The sequence below is a fragment of the Pyricularia grisea genome (genome assembly GCF_004355905.1).
Source record: "Pyricularia grisea strain NI907 chromosome Unknown Pyricularia_grisea_NI907_Scaffold_4, whole genome shotgun sequence".
Lineage (NCBI taxonomy): Eukaryota > Fungi > Ascomycota > Sordariomycetes > Magnaporthales > Pyriculariaceae > Pyricularia > Pyricularia grisea.
In genome coordinates this window covers 4,313,351-4,337,237 of record NW_022156718.1, presented here as the reverse complement: position 1 = coordinate 4,337,237, position 23,887 = coordinate 4,313,351, and the positions used below count along the sequence as shown (strand labels likewise).

Below are 23,887 nucleotides of genomic sequence, written 5' to 3'. Positions count from 1 at the left end.
CTATGTGATAGCCCTTCGGAGAGCCCATGTAGCTTCTTTGGACTTGGTTGCCACTGAGTCCTAGAATATAACAAGCAGCGCACCCACGAAACTATGACTCGGCCTTTCTGCTGCGCTTCCATCCAGGCTCCGAACCTCGTTGGACGTGCTTGTCAGGCTCATTCCGTCGTCAACAAATGTATCTTCATCGGCGGACATTGTTCTAATGAGTCGGGATTCGGGTTCCCCAATGGGAATACTCCCGAATCACAAGACCGAGATGACTGGAAAACTTGGCCGCAGCATCTTGATCCTAGAGACGTCTGCAGCTGGATGAGGGCAACGTGTAGTGCCATTAATCGAGTTTTTTTTTTGGGGATCCTAACTGAATATTTTCAAATATTCACAGGAACTGTAGTTCAAGGACTTATAAGAACAGAGTGTTGGCCTTGAACAAGCCGATGCTAATCTCCATATAAGTCCAGCGTCAAATAAGCTGTAGAGCCATTCTGCGAGGTACCAACCAAGATCAACTTCAAAGAAGCCTCGGAGACTCTTTAGGCCAACCACTGGGTTAACAATCTTCAAATATTCCCTTCTAAAGTGTTCACCATCAAACTCTAGATTGACCTCTCCATTAATTCACTATGGAAGCCCAGAATGAGCCTATTGCCATCATTGGCACCGGTTGCCGCTTCCCCGGGAGTTGCGACAGTCCCTCAAAGCTCTGGAAGTTGCTGGAAAAGCCACGCGACCTGTTGAAGAAAATCCCAAATGATCGATTTAGTGCTGATGGGTTTTACCACCCAAAAAATTCTCACCATGGCACTAGCAACGTGCGACACTCTTACCTGCTCGACGAGGATTTGCGTACCTACGATGCCCAATTCTTTGGGGTCAAGGCGATCGAGGCCAGCTCCATGGATCCTCAGCAGCGTCTGCTTATGGAAACCGTGTACGAGGCTCTGGAATCGGCTGGGCTTTCTATCAAACAACTTCAGGGCTCCGACACGGCCGTTTATGTTGGTGTTATGAGCGCCGATTTTATGGATATGCTCGCGCGTGACGTCGAAAAGTTTCCAACTTATTTCGCCACTGGAACTGCACGCAGCATTTTGAGCAACCGCCTCTCCTACTTTTACGATTGGCACGGTCCATCCATGACAATCGACACAGCTTGCTCGTCGAGTTTGATTGCCTTGCATCAAGCTGTACAGGTCCTTCGTTCCAGGCAGTCCAAGGTGGCAGTGGTGAGTATTCCCTGAAGCCTTTGCGAGCAATAAATACCCGCACTAGGACAAGAGTCGCCAGACGGACCTTCTCTGACGTATATCAAAACAGGCTGCCGGATCAAACATCATATTGGGCCCAGAGCAGTACATCGCGGAGAGCAAGCTTCAGATGCTATCGCCGGATGGTCGCAGCCGTATGTGGGACGCCGAGGCTAACGGTTACGCCCGTGGAGAGGGTGTTGCGGCTGTCGTTCTCAAGACTTTGAGCCAGGCTCTCGCTGACGGGGATCACATTGAGTGCATCATCCGGGAAACCGGAATCAACCAAGACGGCAAGACCCCCGGTATCACGATGCCGAGTGCCACGGCACAGGCCGCCCTGATTAGATCTACCTACGCCAGGGCCGGTCTTGATCTGCGTAAAGCGACCGACCGACCTCAGTTTTTTGAGGCTCATGGCACGGGTAAGTCAAAAGCTGAAATTGGTTTGGTGTGATGGTTCTTGCTTGGTGAGACAGTCACTGATGAAACAAAAAATCACAGGTACTCCGGCTGGTGACCCAATAGAGGCTGCCGCCATCAGCAAAGCCTTTTTTGGGGATGATGTAAAGCCCCGTTCCAGAGACGGCCACGACACTCTATTTGTTGGTTCTATCAAAACAGTCATTGGCCACACCGAAGGCACTGCCGGCCTCGCCGCTATCATCAAGGCGTCTACGGCACTGCAGGCAGGCATTCTGCCGCCGAACCGACTGTTCCACAAGTTGAATCCCAAGATTGAGCCTTACTACTCAAACTTGAAAATCCTGACAGAGGCTCAGCCCTGGCCAAGGCTGCCTGAAGCCGGCACGCGGAGAGTAAGCGTCAACAGCTTCGGGTTTGGAGGTGCAAATGCACACGCCATTGTCGAGTCTGCGGATGGCTACATCGCCAGGAGGGCCGCTGCACCAAACCCCCGCTCGTTTGCTCCCTGTCCCCTGTCGGCCGCCTCGGAGACGGTGCTCACCGCCATGATGGAACGCCTCAGGAGCTACCTCAAAAGTCAGATAGCATCCGGCCGCACGGACATCAACATGCGCGACCTGGCGTGGACGTTGTGCAGCCGCCGCTCGACCTTGGGCGTCCGCAGTGTGCTGCCCGCGGCCAAGAGCCCGCAGGACCTGCTGGACAAGCTGGAAGCATCCGCCCAGCTGCCCCCGCCTGCGACCTCGACCAAGAAAGCGCCCGAAACAGGCCTGAGGGTGTTTGGCGTATTCACTGGACAGGGCGCCCAATGGCCGCGCATGGGAGCCGAGCTCATTGAAGATTCGCCGACCGTCGCCAGCATTGTCCGTCGCCTCGATCAAAGTCTACAGTCTTTGCCGGTGCGAGACAGGCCCTTATGGACGCTGCGCGACCACCTGCTGGCCCCGAAGGAGTCATCCCAAGTGTACATTGCATCCTTGTCCCAACCCCTGTGCACGGCATTACAGATAATCCTGGTGGACCTGCTCAAGGTTGCCGGTATAACGTTTTCCGGCGTCGTCGGCCACTCGTCAGGTGAAATAGGCGCCGCCTACGCCGCCGGCTACCTCACGGCGTCGGACGCCATACGCGTGGCTTACTACCGCGGCCTGCACCTCAAATTGGTGACCACGAAGGGGGCCATGCTGGCCGCGGGGACGACCTTTAACGACGCACAGGAGCTCTGCTCCCTACCGGCATTCGAAGGGCGCGCGTGCGTGGCTGCCAGCAACTCCCCGGCCAGCGTCACCCTGTCCGGCGACGCCGATGCCATCGAGGAGATCCAGATCATCCTCGGGGAGGAGAAGAAGTTTAACCGCATGCTCCAGGTCGATCGCGCCTATCACTCGCACCACATGAACGTCCTGGCCGAGCCCTACAAGCGCTCGCTCGAGGAGTGTGGGATCAAGCCCCTGCGACCTGCTGGTGGCTGCCGTTGGGTGTCGTCCGTCTTTACTTGCGACGTTTCCGACATCCCATCTGACGTGAGTCTGGGGAGCTCTTACTGGGTTGCCAATCTCGTCCAACCGGTCCGGTTCACCGAGGCCTTGGAGATGCTGTACTGGGGTGCTGCACTGAACGGAGGATTTGACCTCGGAATCGAGGTTGGACCGCACCCGGCCCTCCAAGGACCTGTCAAACAAACAGGTAATTGATCTTGCCTTGCTTTTATATCCCAGCTATTCTGGTCTGGTATTGTGCACTACTAAGTTACTGACCAAAAAAAAAAAAAAAACCAAATGTTCAATGGTTTAGTGCAAGAATTCACGGCCGACTCGCCGTTGGCCTACACTGGACTGATGAAGCGGGGAGAAAACAGCACTGAAGCCATGTCCAAGGGCCTTGGGTACATCTGGCAGACCTTTGGGGAAGGCGTCGTGGATTTCGGTGCATACGAGGCATTTTGTGCCGGCGAACCTGCAGGTAAGTCGACCTTTGCCGTCACCAAGGGCCTCCCCACCTATCCCTGGGATCACAGCCGAACGCTCTGGCAAGAGTCTCGGTTATCAAAAGCCTTCAGGACGAGCGACAAACCTCCACACGAGCTACTTGGGCGCCAGCTGCTGGACGGAGTGCCAGACCGGTTGCGATGGCGCAACATCATCAAGCGAAGTGAGATCGATTGGCTCGAGGGCCATCAAGTGCAAAGCCAGATCGTCTTCCCGGCGGCTGGATACATCTCGGCCTGTATCGAGGCGTGCATGCTCGCCTTTGCGGGAGACGAATCCCCCTTGCAGTGCATTGAGCTCCTCGACTTTGACATTGGACATGCCATGGTGATTGAAGAGGACGACAACCTGGGGGTCGATGCCATGATTGAGCTGAGCGACATCACCAGGTCGGACAAGACCATAAAAGCTAGGTTTGGATTCCACTCGACCGCCAGCAACGACTCTCTTCCCATGAACACTCATGCCAGCTGCAGAGTTATTGTCAATCTTGGTATCTCTGATTGCAATGTTTTACCGTCGAAGCCGCATAACGATGACAAGGTCTTCCTATTGGACGTCGAGGCGGAGCGATTCTACAACAACCTCGATGGTCTTGGATTCAACTACTCTGGACCATTCCGCGCACTCGAGGGATTGAAAAGGCGCCTGGGGTACGCAGAGGGGTTTATTCAGAATGCCTCGTCAGCAATAGATCCAAACGTCGTACCGCCGCTGTTGATCCATCCCGCCACTCTGGACCTTGGCATTCAGTCCATCATGCTGGCGTACTCTTACCCGGGAGACACCATGCTGCGCTCAATCTATCTCCCCACGCGTTTCGAACGCATACTCGTCAACCCAGCGCTCTGCGCCGACTTTGCCGGCCAGCGGGCCAAGGTTCCATTTGATGCCGTTGCGTTTACCGGCGCCGTGAAAAGCGTGACGGGCGACATCAACATCTACTCACCTCGAGGAACATCTTTCAAGGCTCTGCAGCTTGAAGGGCTCCAGACGCGGCCGCTGTCCGAGTCCGAGGGCATCAGTGTTTTTACCGAGATGTCCTGGAACGTTGCGACACCCGACAGCGAGATGGTCGTCGCAACCACCTCGGTCCCGCCGCTGGATGCAGAGTTTTTCTTCACCCTCGAGCGTGTGGGCTACTACTACCACCGCGTTCTCAATGCCGCGTTCCCCCGTTGCGAACGCGATAATTTGGAGTGGAATTTCAAAAGGCTGCTCGAGTACAACGATTCCGTCCTGGACGGGGTCGACAAGGGTAGGAACCCGTTTGCGCGGGCGGAGTGGAGGAACGATTGCAAGGAGACCATCGACGAGATCTTGGACAAGTACCCCAACAGCCCCGATCTGAGGCTTCTGCGCGCCGTCGGTGAGAATATCGTGGCCGTGGTGAAGCAAGAGACGACCATATTGGAGCACATGATCGAGGAAGACAAACTCAACATATTTTACGAGTTTGGAGAGGGTTTTCCCCAATACGCGTCGTACATGGGTGCATTTGCTGGTCAGCTCGCCCATCGCTATCCGCACATGAGGGTCCTGGAAATCGGCGGTGGGACGGGCATGGCGACCAAAGCCATTATTAAAGAGGTCGGTGACCAGTTTTCGACGTACGACTTCACCGACGTTTCCAGTGGATTCTTCCCCAAGGCCTCGGCTACTTTCTCTCAGTACAAGTCCAAAATGAACTTTCAAGTTCTCGACATCGAAAAAGACCCATTGGAACAGGGGTTTAAACAAGGCTCGTACGACCTTATTGTGGCGTCTTTGGTGCTCCACGCCACCCGCAACCTCACTGAAACTATGGCGAACGTTCGGAAACTGCTCAAGCCGGGCGGTTATCTTCTGCTGATGGAAGTCACAGAGAACGAGCAGATGAGGTTCGGGCTTTTGTTCGGCGGTCTTCCTGGAGCATGGCTTGGAGCCGAAGAAGGCCGGACCTTGTCTCCCTGCGTCGGTATGAAAGAGTGGGAGGCGGTTCTCAAGAAAACCGGCTTCGGCGTGGAAACATCTGTTCCGCACCACGAGACTCTCCCGGTCCCATTCTCCGTCATTGTAGCACAGGCTCTCGACGACAAGGTCGAGTTTTTGAAGCAACCTTTAGTCCAGGCTGCCGAGGACGGCACTGTGATACCTGCTCGGCTGACGATTGTCGGAGGCGGACCCAAGAGTTCTGCGTTGGCTTCCGAGGTAACTAAACTCCTCGGCCCGCGCTATGAAAACATCAGATACATTGAGGCCTTGGATAAAGTCCGAGGCGACGATTTAGGGGTGGGCGGCAGTCTCCTGTGTTTGGCAGATCTCGATGGCCCTGTGCTCAAGTCTATAGACGAGGGCAAGCTTCGTGGCTTCCAGGACATCTTTCAGCATTCCAAAAACGTTCTCTGGGTCACGAGCGGTGTGCGCGAGGGAGATCCCTACGCGAGGATGGTAATTGGGTTCGGGAGGACTATTGTGCTTGAGATGCTGCACCTGCGACTCCAGTTCCTCGACCTCGAGTCCAACACGACACCAAGCGCCTCGGCCGTTGCCGCGACGATGCTTCGATTCGATGTCACGGGATCTTGGGATGAAGAACACGGAGACATGTCATCTTGTCTGTTACACTCCACCGAGCCCGAGTTATTCCTCGATACCAAAGGGAGACTATTTGTTCCCCGCTTCAAGCACAATCACGAAATGAACAACCGCTACCAGTCGAGCAAGGCTAATATTAAAGAGATGGTGGACGCGGATGCTTGTACCCTTGAGCTTTGCCATTCGAGCGAGAGTGAGACGTGGGAGCTCAGCAAGGTGGATGCTCCTGCGACCCTTCCGTTGTGGGTTTCACGGGAGCATCTCGTCGACGTGGATGTCATGTACTCTGTCAATCGGTCCGTGGCCATAACAAAAGACTGCTTTCTTTTCCCAATTTTGGGAAAGGAGAGCCGCACGGGAAGGCCCGTTGTGGGACTGGCTCCGACCCTGACGTCCAACGTCGTCATTCCAAGCTCTTTCATTCTCCACGGCATCTTCACTTCAGAGGATCGCGCAGTCGACACTCTCGAGACGTTCTTTTCCGTCTTGATTGCACACGCAGCCCTGGGCGGTGACTGTGAGGATCTGTCCGGCACACGAGTTATCGTGGTAGAACCCCGGAACCAATTGGCAAATTCCATCAGCGGGCTCGCGACTGGCGGGAATGCCAGCGTGCTGTGTCTGACGTCCAAGCTCGGAACCCAGTGGACCCACATCGGACCCAAGACGCCGAAGCTGGCCATCAAACAATTGGTCCGGCCTGATGCTGGCGCCAGATCCAGCTGCTGCATCTTGGACATGGCGGAGGACGGCGGTCTCGCTGAAACCATTGCCAGCTTCTTGCCGTCCACGCAGCGTCGCGTCATCCGAAAGGCCGACTTGACTGCTCACTCTGGCTTTTTGCCCGCGCGAGACTGCTCCAGAGAGATCCGGTCGCTCGTCTCTGGTGTTTTCCATCACATCATGAGCAGGGTGGACGGGCCAACGGAGCTACCGGTGCTTGCACCCACTGACGCGACGGCGCCGGAGACGCCCGCCGAGTTTGTCGTCTCTTGGAAGTCGACAACCAGGACGGTTGCCGTGTCTGTGGAGCCCATCGAAACCAGGGTCAAATTCCAGGCTGACAAGACTTACTGGCTCGTTGGTCTTACGGGTAACCTGGGCCTCTCGCTTTGTGCGTGGATGGTAAACCAAGGCGCTCGTCACATTGTCGTCAGCAGCAAAAACCCCAAAGTTGACGGCGCCTTTTTGTCCAAGATGAAGGGCAAGGGCGTCAACTTCAAAGTGCTTCCCCTCGATGTTTGCGATCGCGACTCTGTTCGAGCGACGTACAAAACCATCCAAAGCACGATGCCGGCCGTTGCTGGAGTATGCCAAGGCGCCATGGTGCTGCACGACACCATGTTTACAGAGCTCGACGTGGAGCGGGTCGAAAAGGTCACCAGGCCCAAGGTACAAGGCAGCCTGTACCTCGAGGAAATCTTCCACGACACGGCCCTGGACTTTTTCGTCTTTTTCTCGTCCATAGCCTCCGTGGTCGGCAACCCGGGCCAGTCAGCCTACGCCGCAGCCAACATGTTCATGTCCGGCCTCGCGACGCAACGCAGAAATCGGGGACTGAACGCGTCGGCCGTGGCGATCGGCGCCATCTTTGGCAACGGGTACGTCACGAGGGAGTTGACGCTGGCACAGCAGGAATATCTGAAGAAGGTGGGGAACCGGTGGCTGTCGGAGCAGGATTTCCACACCCTCTTCGCAGAAGCTGTCTACGCCGGCCAGTCGCACCGCGGCAAAAACCACGAGTTCGCCACGGGGCTGATGACTATCGAAGACGGCGACGACTTTGGTCAGAGGGTCACTTGGTTCAAAAACCCCATGTTCCAGCACTCTGTGAGGACGGGTGGTAACCAAGGACAGGCCGGCGAGACTGGCAAGAGCCACCGAAGAGTCCAGACCAAGGTTTTGCTTCAAGACGCCGTCAGTGCCGAGGACATACGCGAAATCATCTATGGTGAGTACCCAGAGCCAATCCTGGAACATGGCATCAGGAAGGTGCAGAATCTAACCCAGCTCCTTGAACGCGGTATAGATGCCTTTGCCCTCAAGCTGCAGGAGGCTTTGCAGGTCGAAAAGGGCCGTCCCGTCGGCAACTTGACGGCAGATACTCTCGGCATCGACTCGTTGGTCGCCGTTGACATCCGGTCCTGGTTCATAAAGGAGCTGCAGGTCGAGGTTCCAGTGCTCAAGATTCTCAGCGGCGCGACGGTCGACGACATGATTGCTCAAGCTCAGAGGCTACTGCCCAAGGAACTGATACCCAAATTCGATGACAAGGCAACTGGCCTCAGCAAGCCGCGGGGAAGGTTCGAGCCGGCAGCGGCGCCACCGGCATCACCAGTGCAAAAGCAGGAACCGATCAAGGCCAAGCCTGAAAAGGCTACAGCCCCAGCCCCAGCCCCAGCCGTTGCTCCTCCAGTGCAGAAGGTGGACAAGTCAGTTCCGCCAACCAAGATTGATACTGCCCCTCATACCTCCAAGTCAGCAATGTCAGTGTTGATACCAGCTGATGACGAAAGCTCCACTGGGCCCAAGTCCACCCCCAACACCGACTACTTCGGCCAAACCCCCACCAAATCCAGTGGTTCTTCGCCGTGGAGTTCCAAAAGTTTATGGTCCGAGATTGAGAGGCCCGACAGCCCCGACAGCCCAGACACCCCACCACTCTCGCGCAGCGCAGGTGTCAGCCTCGCCCAGGCAGCCATAAGCAAGCATCTGAAAGAAAACCATGCCATCGCCAGCGCCGGCTTCGAGATCACCAAGAGCGGGCCCATTTCCTTTGCCCAGTCCAGGTTCTGGTTCCTGCAGCACTTTCTCGAGGATCCCGCCTCGGCTCTCAACATCACCGTGGACATCAACCTCCAAGGTGCTCTCAACGTCCCGAAGCTGGAGAAGGCGGTCGCTTCGGTGGGGAGGCGACACGAGGCCCTCCGCACCAGGTTCACGGCCGCCACGAACTCGGAAGGCGTCATGCAGGAGGTCCTCGCAGCGTCGTGTCTGGGTCTCGAAGTCTACGACGTCAAAGGCGCTGCCGACGCCGAGGCCTTTTACAAGGCGCTCTCTGCGCACAGTTACAGACTCGACCGGGGTGAGAATATGAGAATCGTGCTCCTCCGCATGAGTCCAAAGTCATTCCGCCTCCTCATCGGCTATCACCATATAAACATGGATGGAGTCAGTCTCGAGGTTGTTTTGCAGGAGCTGCAGCTCGGATACAGCGGTGGCGCTCTCAAGCCCGAGTCGCAAATCTTGCAGTACCCCGACTTTTCCAGACAGCAACACTCGGACTACGACTCTGGCCGCTTGGCTGACGATCTTGCATTCTGGCGCAGCGAGTTCAGAGGCCAGGCCCCGCCCGTGCTTCCTCTTTTGCCTTTGGCCAAGATTCAATCCCGCAAACCCTTGACCACGTATTCGACAACCACGACCGAATTTTGTCTAGATGAAGAGGAGATGCACAAGATCCAGGCGGTCTGCCAGATGCTTAAGGTGTCGCCTTTCCACTTCCACCTCGCCATTTTTTACACCCTTTTGGCGCGATTCGTGGACGTCGACGACCTGTGCATCGGCGTCAGCTCGGCGAACCGCCAGACTCCCGAAACCATGTCGAGCGTCGGCATGTACCTCAATCTCCTGCCGCTGGTTTTTAAAGTCGACCGCAGCCACACTTTTGCAAACGCCATCAAGATGATCAGAGCCAAGGCCCTGGCGGCCTTCAGCCACGCCGCGGTGCCGTTCGACCTCATGATCAAGGACCTCGGCGTCGCCGGCACCAGCTCCCACAGCCCCGTATTCCAGGCCATGGTCAACTACCGCCCGGGAGTCTCGACCTCTCGACGATTTTGCGACTGCGATAGTGAGGTCGCCACCTTCAAGCAGGGCGAGGTGCCTTACGACTTGGCTTTGGATATTATGGAAAACCCCGGCGGTTCATCCCTGATCATGCTCACCGGCCAGTCGGTCTATTACGGCAAGACGGAAATGGAGCTCATCAAGGGCATTTATTTAGAGCTCGTCAAGTCCATTACTCAGAACCCAGCAACTCGATTGAAGGCTGCGACCATCTTCAACTCTAGTCAGGTCAATGCTTCTATCCAACTTGGACGCGGTAAGTTCAATATCCAGATCTCGTCTCTTGGCGTCGTGTTACGTGATAACTTCTGACATTCTCTTCTTTTCTTTTCTTTTTGCTTTCCAATTGTCCAGGCATCTATCAAAAACCACAATGGCCCGCCACTTTGGTGCATCGCATCGATAACATGGCCGAGCGTTATCCTGATAACATTGCCGTAAAAAATGGCCAAGGAGACCGCATTACCTACCGAGAGATGTCACAAAAAGTCGATTGCATCAGTCACGCTTTGAGCAACGACTCTTCTTGCCCCATCGGCGTCAGGAGCACAGTCGGCGTTCTCCTTGATCCAAGCTCGGACTGGATTTGCTCGATTCTGGCCATCCTGCGCCTAGGAGCAAGATATGTGCCCCTTGACATCGTGACGGGATGGGAAAGACTATCGTCCGTAGTTCGCGATTGCAAGCCGGACCTCATATTGGTCAACAACCGCCTAGAATCCCAAACAAGAAATCTCGGGGACACCATCGCGACTGCGCAATTCGTCAACATTGAGAAACTCGCCCCGGCTACAAATCAGCGTAGATGTCTCATCGCAACCGAGGCTGACCATGTTGCCGCCCTCATGTACACCAGCGGATCGACAGGTGTACCCAAGGCGATAGTTATCAAGCACGAATCCATGCGAAACAGCATCGAAGCTTTCACAAAGGTGGTGGAATACCGCGAGGGACAGGAGGTTTCGCTCCACCAGAGCTCATACAGTTTCGACATGTCACTGAGTCAAATCTTCCTTGACCTCGCCAACGGAGGGACTGTACACGTCGTCCCGAGGGCACTGCGCGGCGACCCAGAGGCCATCTCGTCCATAATCGCCAGAGAGGGCATCACCTTCACAAGTGCCACCCCATCCGAGGTCATCTCTTGGATCGAGCACGGGAGTCTCTTGGAGCTTGGCAGGTCCAGCTTGAGAAAAGTAGTGTGCGGAGGCGAACCGGTCAAGCAGAGTTTGATCAACGGCCTGCGCAAAATAGACAAACCGGATCTGGCCTTCTTCGATGGCTACGGCCCCACCGAGATCACGTTTTGCTGCGCCATGAGGGCGGTCGATTACCGCAGCGACGCGCCGCCAAACACCGAGGCGGGAGGGTTCAAGCCCTGGCCCAATGTCTCGGTCTACATCCTCGACGCCGACCAGAACATCGTACCTGCTGGCGTCACCGGCGAGATCGCAATCGGCGGTGGGGGTGTCGTCGCGGGGTACAGTGACCACAAGCTGAGTGCTGCCGCCTTCAAGCATGACAAGTGGGCCTCCTCCGAGTTCGTCCAGAGCGGTTGGACCCGTCTGCACCTGACCGGAGACGTTGGCAAGATTGACCCAACCGACGGCACGCTCAAGCTCAAGGGGAGGATCGCCGGCGATACCCAGATCAAGCTCCGCGGAATGCGCCTCGACGTTCGCGAGGTTGAGCTGGCCATCATGAAGACCGCCCAAGGCGAGATCAACGACGTTGTGGTCACGGCGCACAACAACAAGGCGACGGGCGCCAGCTCCTTGATTGCGTTTGCCATTGTGGCTGATCCCAAGGCCTCTCACGACTTCAGCCGCGTTCTGGCTCGGCTTCCTTTGCCACAGTACATGCGCCCGGCAGCAATCTTCCCCGTTGACAAGTTCCCCACCAATGCATCAGGCAAGGTCGATAGGATCGCCATCAGGAATCTCGATCTGCCTCAGACCCAAGACTTTGATCGCAAGTCGGCCGTCAACAGCGATGCTCACCTCACAGACACCGAATCACGGCTGGCGCAGCTCTGGACTCAAGTCATAACAAAGGGTGTGATTTCGCAGTACCAAATCACCAACGAGTCCAACTTCTTCCACGTCGGCGGGACCTCCATCCTGCTCGTCCAGCTTCGGTCGGCAATCGAGGCCTCCTTCGGCACAAGGCCCACCCTGTTCCAGCTGTTTGAGGCAGGCACGCTGGCAACCATGGCGGCCCTCATAGCACCGCTCTCCTCCAGCTCGACACCAGCATCAAAGAGTCCCAACAAGCATCTCGGCACCACTCGGACCACAGAGACAGACTGGGAGGAGGAAACACGCATCTCTCCGGACCTAGTCGACGTGCGCGGCGAGAGCGACCACTTTGGGAACCCTACCGTCGTCGTCCTCACCGGCGCAACGGGCTTCCTCGGCAGATCCATCCTGGGGCGACTGCTTCAGGACAACGTCGTGGAAAAGATTCACTGCCTCGCGGTGCGCAGCGATCCCAAGGACGACCTCTTCCGCTCCCCCAAGGTTGTGGTGCACCGAGGAGACCTGGCAGCTCGCAACTTTGGCATGCCCACCAAGGAGCTCGCCGACATCTTCTCCGAGGCGCACGCCGTAATCCACAACGGCGCCGACGTGTCCTTCATGAAGACCTACGCCACCCTCAAGCCGGCCAACTATGAAAGCACCAAGCAGCTCGTACGCCTGTGCCTGCCGCGCCGCATTTCCTTCCACTACATCTCCTCGGCCAGCATCGTCCAGCTCACGCAAAAGGATACCTGGGGCCTCGAGTCGGTCCAAGACTACCCTCCCATACCGAGCAGGAACGCGACCGGCTACGTGGCGACCAAGTGGGCCAGCGAACGGTACCTCGAAAAGGTCAGCGACAAGTGCGACCTGCCCATCTGGATCCACCGGCCGTCCTCCATCAAAAACCCCGAGGCGGCGGCGGCGGGCCGGCCGGCCGGCGACCTTATCTCTAACCTGATGCACTACTCGCGCGAGCTCAGGTCCATCCCCGAGGTGTGCTCGTGGAACGGCTGGCTCGACTTCGTCGCGGTGGAGACGACGGCCTCGGAGATCGTCGACGAGGTCTACAGGGACTTTTTCTGGCCCGGCCACGTGTGTTACCTGTACCAGAGCGGCGACGAGATCATCCCGCTGGCGGACCTCAGGTCCACGCTACAGCGTGAGGCAGGCTGCGAGTTCGAGGTGCTAAAGATGGACGAGTGGGTGGCGAGGGCACAGGCTAAAGGCATGAGCGAGCTGCTTGGGGATTACCTCTGTGCTTCAGCCAACGCCCCTGTGACGTTGGCCATGTTGCAAAAGGGAGAGGCTTGGCATTGATTTTAGGAAAAGTGGTTGATTGTTTTGTTCTATTTTAGTTTGTAACTCTAGGCAGTCTCATGTTAAATAGACCTAAGTTTTTTCAGATATCAATATGCTTAAAAACAACGGACAGGCTTACAGAGCAGAGACTTCTTTTGCTTTATTTTGCGGCCAGTCATTTCACTTCTACTACTCCAATGATAAAATAACCACCAAGTGGACACGTGCCTCTAGTTGGGTGGACACAATACCGTTGTGGTGGGAAAAGATTTCAGTTGCTATAATCTCGAAACCTTTCAGGCTTATGTGAGCGTAGGCGGTTCGGCGAGGACATGTAGTCACGTCATTTATACACTGTTACGGCTGGGACGCCGTTATACTAACTGAACCGTCGTCACTCCTATTTTGATCCCAGAGACTACAACCCCATGAAAGGCTGGGCATGTCAGTCACCAAAGTCGTTGCCTCTTTGCAAGTTTATACACACGCACGTGTAATCACCCATTCAAGCCACTGCACTTTTCCATACCACGCGTTTGGGATTATGAGATTGGTTCTTGCGAGTCCACGTCAAAAGTTCGCCTACTCGCCAATTGGTATACCTATACGTCTTGTATAAGGGCAGTGATTATTCCAACCGTAGTCTCAATGCTCAGACTAAACCCCCCTGCGTTGCAGGGTGAACCGGGCGTTCCATGTACCTTTCAGCCACATGGCTTTTCGACCAATTGAATCGGCCGAAAAAGTCGCGCCCGTTTTAATTTGAGGACAATTTGTCGATTATCGCCGCATGTGGAAGTAATTGCACAATATCCGCATTGTACAGGCATTATATACGCAGCCGCGATATAGTTAAAACATTATGTGTTTTGTATTTATGAATATTTAATTGAATAAAAGTGGTAAAAATATAATAAAAATATCGCTATGAAGCCCGAAATTAGGGTTTTTTTAAACGTTTATTCTTTATAATTATTTTCGCTATATATAAAATAATATTTTGAACCTTGTCTCTGGCGGGACAATCGCGCGACCACGACTACCAACATCCAGAATCTCGTCTTCGAACCCTAGCAAAGATTCGGGGACTTGCCCTGTGTTAAAATTTCTGGGCTGTATTCCATCTTCTTCTCCCAGCTCCAGCAATGCTCTTTTCTTGCGCGCCGAGCGACTGCGGCCGTTGCTTATAGCCGTTGATCTTGTGCAGGAGGAGCCGGTACGGGAAGATGTGGAGGCGGATATTGTGGGTGTTGCCGGCGCTGTTCTTTGGCTGATCCGGAGTACTGTTTGCGGCGGCCGGGTAGGGGACTCAGGCGGGGTGAAGTCTGATTTGATCGCTTGGACTAACTTGCGCTTCTGCCGCCCGCTGCCGCTGGCGCCGAGGGCACCGATAGGGACAGAAACGAGCCAGTTGGTGATACGTTGATAGGACCCTGGATAAGACATAAATTACAGGTTAGGTGACGAATATGGTCGCGCCATGCTCTCATGTGGCCCGACGGGTGCGATAGTTGGTGGTGTTTGTTTTCATCGCTCTTCCCCCGCATTATTGCGAAGAAGATGGAGCGGGTACAATAAGCTGCTACCTCGGCAACAGCCGCTAATTAACCTACCTAACCAATTAAGTGATGCCCGGCGGCCGTTTATCTCCACTTAATGGATAAAATGGGGCTTTATCGATAGGAGCAAATCGTGAACTTGTACTAGGAAGGGTGTTATTAGTGCAGACTACTACCCCACTAGAAACAGCACAGATAAAGGCACGCAAAGTTGGATTAATTAGCCAAATAAATCATGTTAGAGACAGAATCGTTTGATCTGCACGGCACATTGTTTAATGCGTGGTGCTCTGACATTCGTGAGTAATATTGCGTCGAACAATTGCTAACGACCTAATCTCAGAGCTTATCCCTAAACCGCGAGCCCCAATAATTAAAGTTGGCGGTCTGACGGTAAGCCCTAAAATTATATTCGCCGACGTTTAAAATTTTAAAATATAAATTTGGATTTGCACGCGCCTCGTTCACTCGACCACGGTGCCTTGCAAAAAAATCATAATATAATTTTCGGGCTTATCCCTTAATGGCACAATTCACAAGTAAACCGTGGTTGATTCGTGGCTTTGTTTTATACCTGTGGGTCCATATAAAAATCGCTTTCATTCGGGGTCGTTTAATTTAAACAATGAGACTAGTTCCAACATTTGTCACGGATTTTACATCTTTTCAACTCGTGTCGTGGTAGGTAGCCCAGTCGCGGTGGATTGGAGGGGGANCGGTCCTTCATCGCCGGAATCGTGGGAATTCGCAATCCGGCAAAACCCAATCCGTTAATACATGTCTTTGGCCGTCCCCCTTGTCGTGAATTATTTCCAAGAATAAGTTGAACTAAAATTAAACAGGGTTAAATACATATAAAACCTGCTGTATAAAGTAATGCACCGCACCGGGCCTACACCCTAGAAATTTCTGGCTAATAATATAATTTACACCGGGTGTATAAACACGGCTGTTAAATATAAATAAATAACGTAACGTTTCCCTTACTAGTCAGCGGCGATGACTTATTTTAAAAATTCTCTCGCCCCTGTTTTAAATCGTGTTAGAAATAATATTATAAACGTTTTAAAAAATGTATCAGCCAAGTTTCAAGTATTTTATGAATTACAATTTTAACGTTAAGAATATTATTTAATTAACCATGTCCATTAGCTGCTGTATAAATACAACGACACCTAAAGTTTCTCGGGTTGCTAATTTCTTTACATGTTATACAACTCGGCCAATAAAATTATTAACTTCTCTCTTTATTAAAACAATTATTTAAAACCTCTTTTTAACAAGCAAATATGAAGTCGTTCATTATTCTTTTCCTCAATGTGGCCACCAATATTTTAGTGGCTGCGACACCTGCGAATAGCGCGCAAGCTGCTAGTTCGACACCTGCGCCCTTCGATCCATGCGGCGAACTTAAATCTGCTTGCGTAAAAGGTTGCGAAAAAATTGGCTCCACACCAGTAAGTGGATTGAAAATAATATTTTATAAACTTTTACCTTTATATCTTTTATTTATCCCTGCGGTTATTATACTTTTAAGTTTGCAATAATATTTACTCTAACTTAATTTATAGGCAATAAATGACTGCAGAGTCCAGGCACAAAATGGGGATAGAGCCGCGGTTCAGCGTCTCTGCGAATGCAATTAAGGGGCGAGGAAGGAATTTACAATCCTGCAGGGCGGGAATAGTAAATAAAACATTGCGATGACCATGATGTTATTTTCGATAAACGATAGCGACTTTTATACTTTCAACATGTTCTTTGTGGCTAGTTTGGTATTAATTACCGTAAAACCGCTACGAGATGGGAGGGGATAAAATATTCAAAGCTATTAAATTTTGAAAATTAAGCTGATCTTTTACAATATAAATTATATCCAACCTGACAGTGGATAATACATGTGACCGTATACCGTATTTAATTATATTAATATTTATTCTCATGTGGGATAATTTTATTAAAACTGGTGTAATTCCACCTGCCCTCCGTAATACCGGTTTAACGTGTTGGTAATACGTCCTGAAATGGCAGCTCACCTGCCATATAGGAATAACCAGTTTATTTTTACGTTACTTTATAAAACGCGGTGTATAAAGTTGAGTATTAAAAGCAGGTTGGATATATTTAAACAAAGGCTTTTTCTCACGGCCAGGTTAAGCCGCGCCACAGGCCCGCCATTACACCAGCAAAACCTCCGTCTTATAACCGTTATTGTGGCATTAAGATTTTGAAAATTCCCCCGCTTTATTAAAATACCAGAGAAATTTCGACTGGACATTAGGTTTAAAAGAAATTAAACCAACCTAATGACCTTATTAATTATATAATCGCATGAAAAATAAATTAAATTCTGGGATGACGGGCCAGAATAAAAATAAGACCTACATTAATACCTGATAATGTTTTGGATTTAACGTAGGAAAATACGCAAAGTTTTTACCCTAGTAATAAAGGTGGTATTATATTATATTAAAGTGGTAATTAATATCGTGGGCATATCGGACAAAAGAAATGTTATTTTAGCCGGAAAGGACGAATGTATGCGCACGTCAATATACGAAGAGGGTTTTATATATTTAGCATGCCGCAAATGTAAAGGGCAAATTAAAACCTAAGTGGCAAATTAAATATTTAGCAATTATAAAAATAATTTTAACCGGCTTTAACGCTTGCCAAACCCACCCGTAAATACCTGCGTCGGCCTAAGTAAACAAGGCGGGCTACCCTAAAGCGGATAAAATTATTTATTAGGGGTTCCCACAAGGCTTAAAGTGAAGCTCGCGATTTTTTAGGGAGCCTCCGGTGCTTATAAGAAAGTCCCTGCAAGTAAAAATTTTATTTTCATTTATACATATATTTTAATTATACCGGGAATAATAATTTAAAATAGGTTATAAAATCGTAATAAATATTTATTTTAAATTACATTAGAAATTAAATATATAATTTTGCGTTAATAATTATATTTTTAAATCGTTTCGCAAAATAAAAAACCTAATTATCAAGTTTTAAAGTGCCGAATTGGGGGTATATCACGTTATTAAACATTTTAATAAGTTTTTACGGAGATATATTTAATTATTAATAATAAGATATTGTATGTAAATATACTTTTATTAATATTGTTTTAATTCCACCTATCGCAAAGAGAATACAACTCCTATTAAATAATTAATATAATACAAATATAATTTTAAAAGCAGTACGTACCTTTATATTCCATTGCTTAGACTACAGCTAGCGGTTTTTGGCACCCGCAAAGGGCCTCCGTGAACTTTATTTCGCCGAACTGTAAATCCCGAGTTTGCTTGCTTAAACTTGGTGACCGTGGAGGCAGGCGGTCAAAGCTTTTTCCGTAGAGGGCTACGGTATAGGCTATAGCCTTGGTCATGGCCTCGAACGGCTCCGGGTGAACATTTGATGCTGGCATACAATGGTTGTTACAAATGGGAGATGCTCCGAGGTCTAAACCTCAAAAGTCAAGTCAAGCCGGAGTTAAAAAGCAACTCACCGTTGTCGCCAACTTTGTGATTCTCTGGGTCCGAAGGAGCTCCCACCGTCCCGCCAAACAGCGCGACCTGCTCCGCTGTCTTTGCTTCTGAGCCCCCTGCAAACAGCCCACCGGTTGGGACCTTCGCATCGATGAAAGGGCCGTGATCGCTCGCCTTGCGCAAATCAAAACTGGTGTAATTAAGCTTTGCCACGTTGTCAAAGTACTCTTGAAACACACTTTCCGCCTCGACAACGCCAGGCGGTGGCGGTCTGCCGTCGAAGCCCGTGCCGTTTGAGGCATAGATTGCATAGAGCCAGTTGACTGACGCAATCATGTCAAAGTTAAGATATAGCCGTATCTTGTCCAATTCCTCCTGCGACAGCGACTTGACATAATGGGTCGAGCCGACAAGTCCGACCTCCTCAGCGGACCACCAGCTGAACCTTACCGTGTTCTTGGGCGGCTGAAACTTTGCCAGCTGGATTGCAGTCTCTAGGATCCCAATGGAGCCCGACCCGTCATCGTTGACGCCTGGGCACACCTCAACGCTGTCCATGTGCGCGCCGAGCTGTAGGACATTAGCCGTATCACCGCTGCGCGTCTGCGCGATGATGTTGTACGTGCTGACCGTGTTGATGGTGACCGAAACGCTACCCTCCTGGCCTTGGCCCGCGGCGACAAGGGCCTGCCCGTCTGCCTGGTTGATCCCGACAGTCGGAGGGAACGTGCCACTGCCTAGCCCGCCCGCCGCGGCACCCTGGGCGACGTTGTTGTAAATGACGACGGCCTTGGCACCCGCTGCACCGGCGAACCGGGCCTTGTCGGCAAAGCCACATGTGCCTCTAGCGACCAAAGCAATGGCTCCCGAGACGGAAGAAGGAAAGTCGGTGGCGCTGCAGCCCAGGTTGGCGACGGGTACGAGTTTTCCATCTGCCTCGCCGGCAGGGCTTCCGTCAAAGGTGGCTGTGGTGTACGTCTTGCCGGCGACGGAAAATGAGGCAGACCCACCCCTGTTGACAGTAAACTTCTGCTTTTTGACGTCGTAGTAGTCAAGGGCTGTCAAGGTGTCGTAGACCCACTGTAGCGACGTATCCAGCCCAGTGGTGCCGACAAATCTGTTCCGTGCTGGTGTGGCGTAGGCACAGTCTTCAAGGACTTTGGCCTTGGCCATGAGAGCGTCCGCGGTGATGAGGCCACGAAGGCCATCCTGTTTGTGCTGTTAGTTGGGATGAACTACGAGCAGCAGCGAAAAAAGCCGGTATTACTTACTGAAGTGAGCGGGGGCAAGTCCTGAGATAGCACTGCGGAGACGATGGTGCCAAGTGCGGCAAGCATGGAAGCATGATTCTTCATTTTTTATGGGCCGTAGAAGAGATACGTTAATCCAAATCAAGAAGAATGTTTTGTTTGTATACCTTCTAAAGGCTCAAAATATTTGTTTCTGAAAAGACGATAAATAGCAGACGAAAATTATTGGACTTTCAGGGGAAATAAAGTTTTCCTCGGACCCTTTGACGGTTCCGGGAAATTTACGAAGTGCTCTTCTTGGCGCGAAATTAAATTATGTACCTGCTACTGTAACCTTGTTTTGACGGGTTGTCGATCAAAAAACTCGGTCACAATAGATTCTCACCATAAGTTGAAGTACCTCTCGCTTGATAACCGCCCCTCAAACCTTCTTCAGTGCTACGTTGTAGCAGTGGGTTACTTTTTAGGCGCAATTGGTTGCAGATGCGGGGTAATTTCATCATCCGACAATGCCGACACCCAACCACAACTAACCCGCCAATCAATCATCCACGATATAATAGCCCTTAAAGGGAAGGTCGTGACATGTGTTTCTGGGCGTCCCTAGCTTTACCACGTAAATAACACAATGGTGATGCTAGGTTGCTGCTCGTTACCTTCTTTGTGCCTTCCACATTGCTGATCAGCAGAAGTAACCATGATAGCATGGGAGGTGGAAGTCGGGTCCTAGGAAATCCCCAACCAGCGTGCATGTCCCAGTCAGGCGTCTCCTCAACAATAATTTAACAAAAAGCAAACTCGCCAGCTGTCAAATAAATTTGGGCTGCCAAGTAAACAGCTGAATCCTACTCGATTGCTGCCAGGTGACGTCCGGTAAATTCAAATTCAACTCCATAAATCACATCTCACATGTATTTGACTAGTATCATTAGAGGAAAGTTACCGCGCGTCTATTTTATGTCACCAATGTTCGCCCTCTATTCTATATATAATTGAATGGCCGTGCATTTTATTAATCTTGGTTGCATATTGAATCTCAGAAACGCCGCTTGGTAAGCTCAGCTCGGAAACAGCAATCGGGGAGAGCAGCTCGTCAGACTTTCGCGGTGACTACTACTGCCGGTGAGGCTGCCGCCCCTGCTTCCCAGTGATGGGGGATAGAGGGTGGAGCCCCAGGTGTGCAAGTCTTAGGTCGAAAACGGCAGCGCGGACACGCCGGCCCATGTCCTGGACGACATCTCGTGCGTGATTAGGCCCGGTACCGGAACTTGTCACGAAATATCTCTTGGTCGGTGCCTGGGTTTCTTAAGCCGCCAAGGCTAGATCCTACTTCATTAAAGCCGGTGGAGCTCGCTCCCGTGACGCATGCGATCGTGTGCGGCTTGGGTAGGGGCTTGGCTGCCCAGGAGCCACCTCCATTGTCGTCCGGGGAGAAACTCCCGAGGCGTGCATTCCGCGCTTGCTCAAATGCCTTTATCTGTAACCCCTCCCCTCTCCAGCGGTACATCTTTTTGGGGCTGGCTTGGTCATCAGTCCAAAGGGAGACAGAGTTTACCGGGGGAGGGTTTCGTTCATGCTAGTTCATGTGATGGAGACGGTCTTGTTTGTCTATGCTGAATCGAGGGTAATGGGGTAAGTATTTTTCACTGTGGCAAGATGACATGTTAGTATGGTTGCATGCAAAGTGTGTTTGGCCCTTGTGGTTAAATTGCCAGGACAATTGGGGAACTTGACGCTCTTTCCAGGCATTGCGGGGTAATTACCCTGCTTCGATATAAAGATAGTTGCCTACGACAGCGACTGACATGAAAATGTGTTCAGCCGGTTGTTGTTGTGTTCTTTTTTTCTTTCTTTTTTTCTCTTTTTCTCATTTTTTTCTTTTCTGCGAGAACAGAACTAACCCTGAATCTTTTTGGTCTTAAGACATCGTTGTCGGGTGTATGATAATCAAAGACACCACCAGATATCGAAGGGTTGCAACAACTAGGATGGTCGTCCAGCACCAAGTCGGTTCCCGTATACGACGTATGTCGTGGAAGAACGCGCGGTCGAAATTGTTTGAGGGTAGAGGTAGAAGTCGGGTAACGAGTGTCGGCTGCGTAAGTAAATCCAAACGACCTTAAGAAAATTGGAAAAGGTAACGGAAAGCTGCCTGGACGGACTTTACAGGCCTACAGGGGCGAAGCCCTTTTCTTCATTGAGGGTGCGGCACAGTGTCCCGTGCCTTGTCTGACACCACTTTCTGTTCAATTGGCAGCCTGTGGGAAAAACAAGCATTCGAAATAATGAAAAGATGCGCATACTAGTTTCGTTCCATTCTCCTCCCTTGAGCCTGCATCTTCTTTTGGGGTTCGTACCGCGGTAGCGCAGGGCAGATCCGGATACACTTGATAGGCCTTCTCGCTTTCTGGAGCTCTATTGCACTTTGCTCTCAATACACCTGGTTTTCAGGGATTTGTATGCATATTTTAAGTCCCTGGACCAATTGATCACTCTTCTTTGACGGGCAGCATCCTTCTGCCTGTATAGTAATCGCGAAGCCCCTGCAGACAGCCATCACGGTCCGTACTGGCGGGCATTATTTACTAACACACATGTCCGAATAACCCGTTACGGAGACTTAAGCGGTAATAACTTTTTGCTTTTGCATGCATAGGTTTACTCGCAGCATAAATTGTGTATAGGGAGGCTCCTCTCGCAATTTAAAGCAACCCCCGACATGCGCCTGTGGTTTACGGTTTAACGTTGCGTACCCCCTGTTCGGCACCCCCCCTGTTCGGCACCCTGAAAATCTAACAACGAAATGCCTACTTTTATAAGCTGATTTAAATATAAAATTATCAACGGACAAAAATACAATCGTTTTCACGCTTCTCCGGTTCATTAACCTCTTCTTCATCAGCTAAAGGTTCCAAATTTTCTATATCCTTTTCCTGCAATCCAATAATGTTCTGTTTGTTAACCAAAAGCTCGTTTGGATCCGGAACCACCCTCCTCCTTTTAACCGGCCGTATTGCCTCCAGTTGTGCTTCCAATAAGCTGATTTTTTGCTGGGCGCTAGCCAAAAGGGTATCTTTAGCTTCGAAGCTTTTTTGGACTTTTGCAAATAAAAGACGTGAAGTAGCGTTGGTTTTGTTGGATTGGGAAAGTTTTTGCAGTTGAAATCGGACATCTCGGGTCGTTTTAGGGGTTTTCCAAATAAGTAAAGACGGGTCGTTAATTTTTTGGGCTGGGCTTTCCGGTGTTTTATCCCTTTGCAAACCGTTGTTTTTATCTTTTATAACGTTGGCATTGCTATTTTCTAACAAAAAAGGGCTTAAAAGTGGTTTAACCAAGTTTACCGGCCATAACCCCGTTGTACGCCAACCAGATTGAATGGTTTTTGCTATAAATGCTTTTAATCTGGCTTTTCGATAACAAAGTAGGAAATTTCGTTTTCCAATAATTGTTGAACAGCAAAATTGGCTAACAAATCCAAGTTGACGTCGATAAGCTTCTTTTAACGGCCCAAAAACCGATAGATCCAATGGTTGGAGAACGTGTGACGAATGAGGGGGTAAATATAGGAGTTGAATATTGTTTTGCAAGCAAAGAAGCATAAATTCGTCCGTTATATGTGATCCATGGCCATCCAAAACTAATAACCGCTTTTCAGGGGTTAAAGGTTGGGTATACGGAATAAACACTTTTTTTAACCATTCGATAGCCGTTTCGTTATTTGTCCACCCGTTTTCGGTTGCGTGAAATTTCCAATTATCGAAAAGGCTTAAATCCGTCGGAAACCATTGTTGTTGTACGTTTTTTCCCTTAAATATAACAAGGGGAGGGAGGGCAACGCCCGTAGCCGATATACATTCGATTATAGTCGTCCAACCCCGCGTTCCGGGCTCTTTCCGTTGCAACGGCCGGATCCCGTTAAGCCCTAATACCAGGCCGTTAGATCCTTTACCTTCCATTATACCGGTTTCGTCCATATTCCAACGGTTTTCCGGTTTAATAGCGTTAATAACCGGGTTCGTAATATAAAGCCACCAAGATTTAATTACCTCCGTAGTAGCGCCATTAACCCGGGCGTTATCTATTCGACGGGGCCTTTGGGTCTTAAGGATTGGATAACGAGCCAAAAAACGAGTTATCCAACGTTTTCCAAGGCCTTTTGTCTCTCCGGCGGCTTGAA

General features: G+C 51.1%; 3 protein-coding genes across 3 annotated transcripts; 1 reads left to right on the top strand and 2 right to left on the bottom strand.

The window, feature by feature from the left end:
• Nucleotides 1-626: 626 nt before the first annotated feature.
• On the top strand, nt 627-13,428 carry PgNI_07985 (uncharacterized protein; the record flags this gene model as incomplete). Its single annotated transcript, XM_031127987.1, has 5 exons — nt 627-1,229; nt 1,321-1,675; nt 1,755-3,362; nt 3,471-10,346; nt 10,445-13,428. 5 exons carry the CDS (start codon nt 627-629, stop codon nt 13,426-13,428), a joined length of 12,426 nt encoding a protein of 4,141 aa, XP_030981074.1.
• Nucleotides 13,429-18,016: 4,588 nt separating this feature from the next.
• On the bottom strand, nt 18,017-20,004 carry PgNI_07984 (uncharacterized protein). Its single transcript, XM_031127986.1, has 4 exons — nt 19,732-20,004; nt 18,481-19,669; nt 18,180-18,392; nt 18,017-18,129 (listed from the first exon to the last, which is right to left on the bottom strand). The coding sequence occupies exons 1-3, from the start codon at nt 19,813-19,815 to the stop codon at nt 18,196-18,198; spliced, it is 1,470 nt and encodes a 489-aa protein (XP_030981075.1). The 5' UTR covers nt 19,816-20,004; the 3' UTR covers nt 18,017-18,129; nt 18,180-18,195.
• An 819-nt stretch (nt 20,005-20,823) lies between these two features.
• Nucleotides 20,824-21,459, bottom strand: PgNI_07983 (uncharacterized protein; the record flags this gene model as incomplete). Its single annotated transcript, XM_031127985.1, has 3 exons — nt 20,824-21,006; nt 21,041-21,286; nt 21,358-21,459. The coding sequence occupies 3 exons, from the start codon at nt 21,457-21,459 to the stop codon at nt 20,824-20,826; spliced, it is 531 nt and encodes a 176-aa protein (XP_030981068.1).
• Between the last annotated feature and the right edge of the window lie 2,428 nt (nt 21,460-23,887).

What these genes read in the sequence shown, in the direction of transcription:
- PgNI_07984 (XM_031127986.1), bottom strand. Translation starts at nt 19,815, where the DNA reads ATGAAGAATCATGCTTCCATGCTTGCCGCACTTGGCACCATCGTCTCC. An exon ending in ACTTGCCCCCGCTCACTTCA is followed by an intron (nt 19,670 to 19,731) that starts GTAAGTAATACC and finishes CAGCACAAACAG; the next exon opens with GATGGCCTTCGTGGCCTCAT. An exon ending in TCACAAAGTTGGCGACAACG is followed by an intron (nt 18,393 to 18,480) that starts GTGAGTTGCTTT and finishes ATTGTATGCCAG; the next exon opens with CATCAAATGTTCACCCGGAG.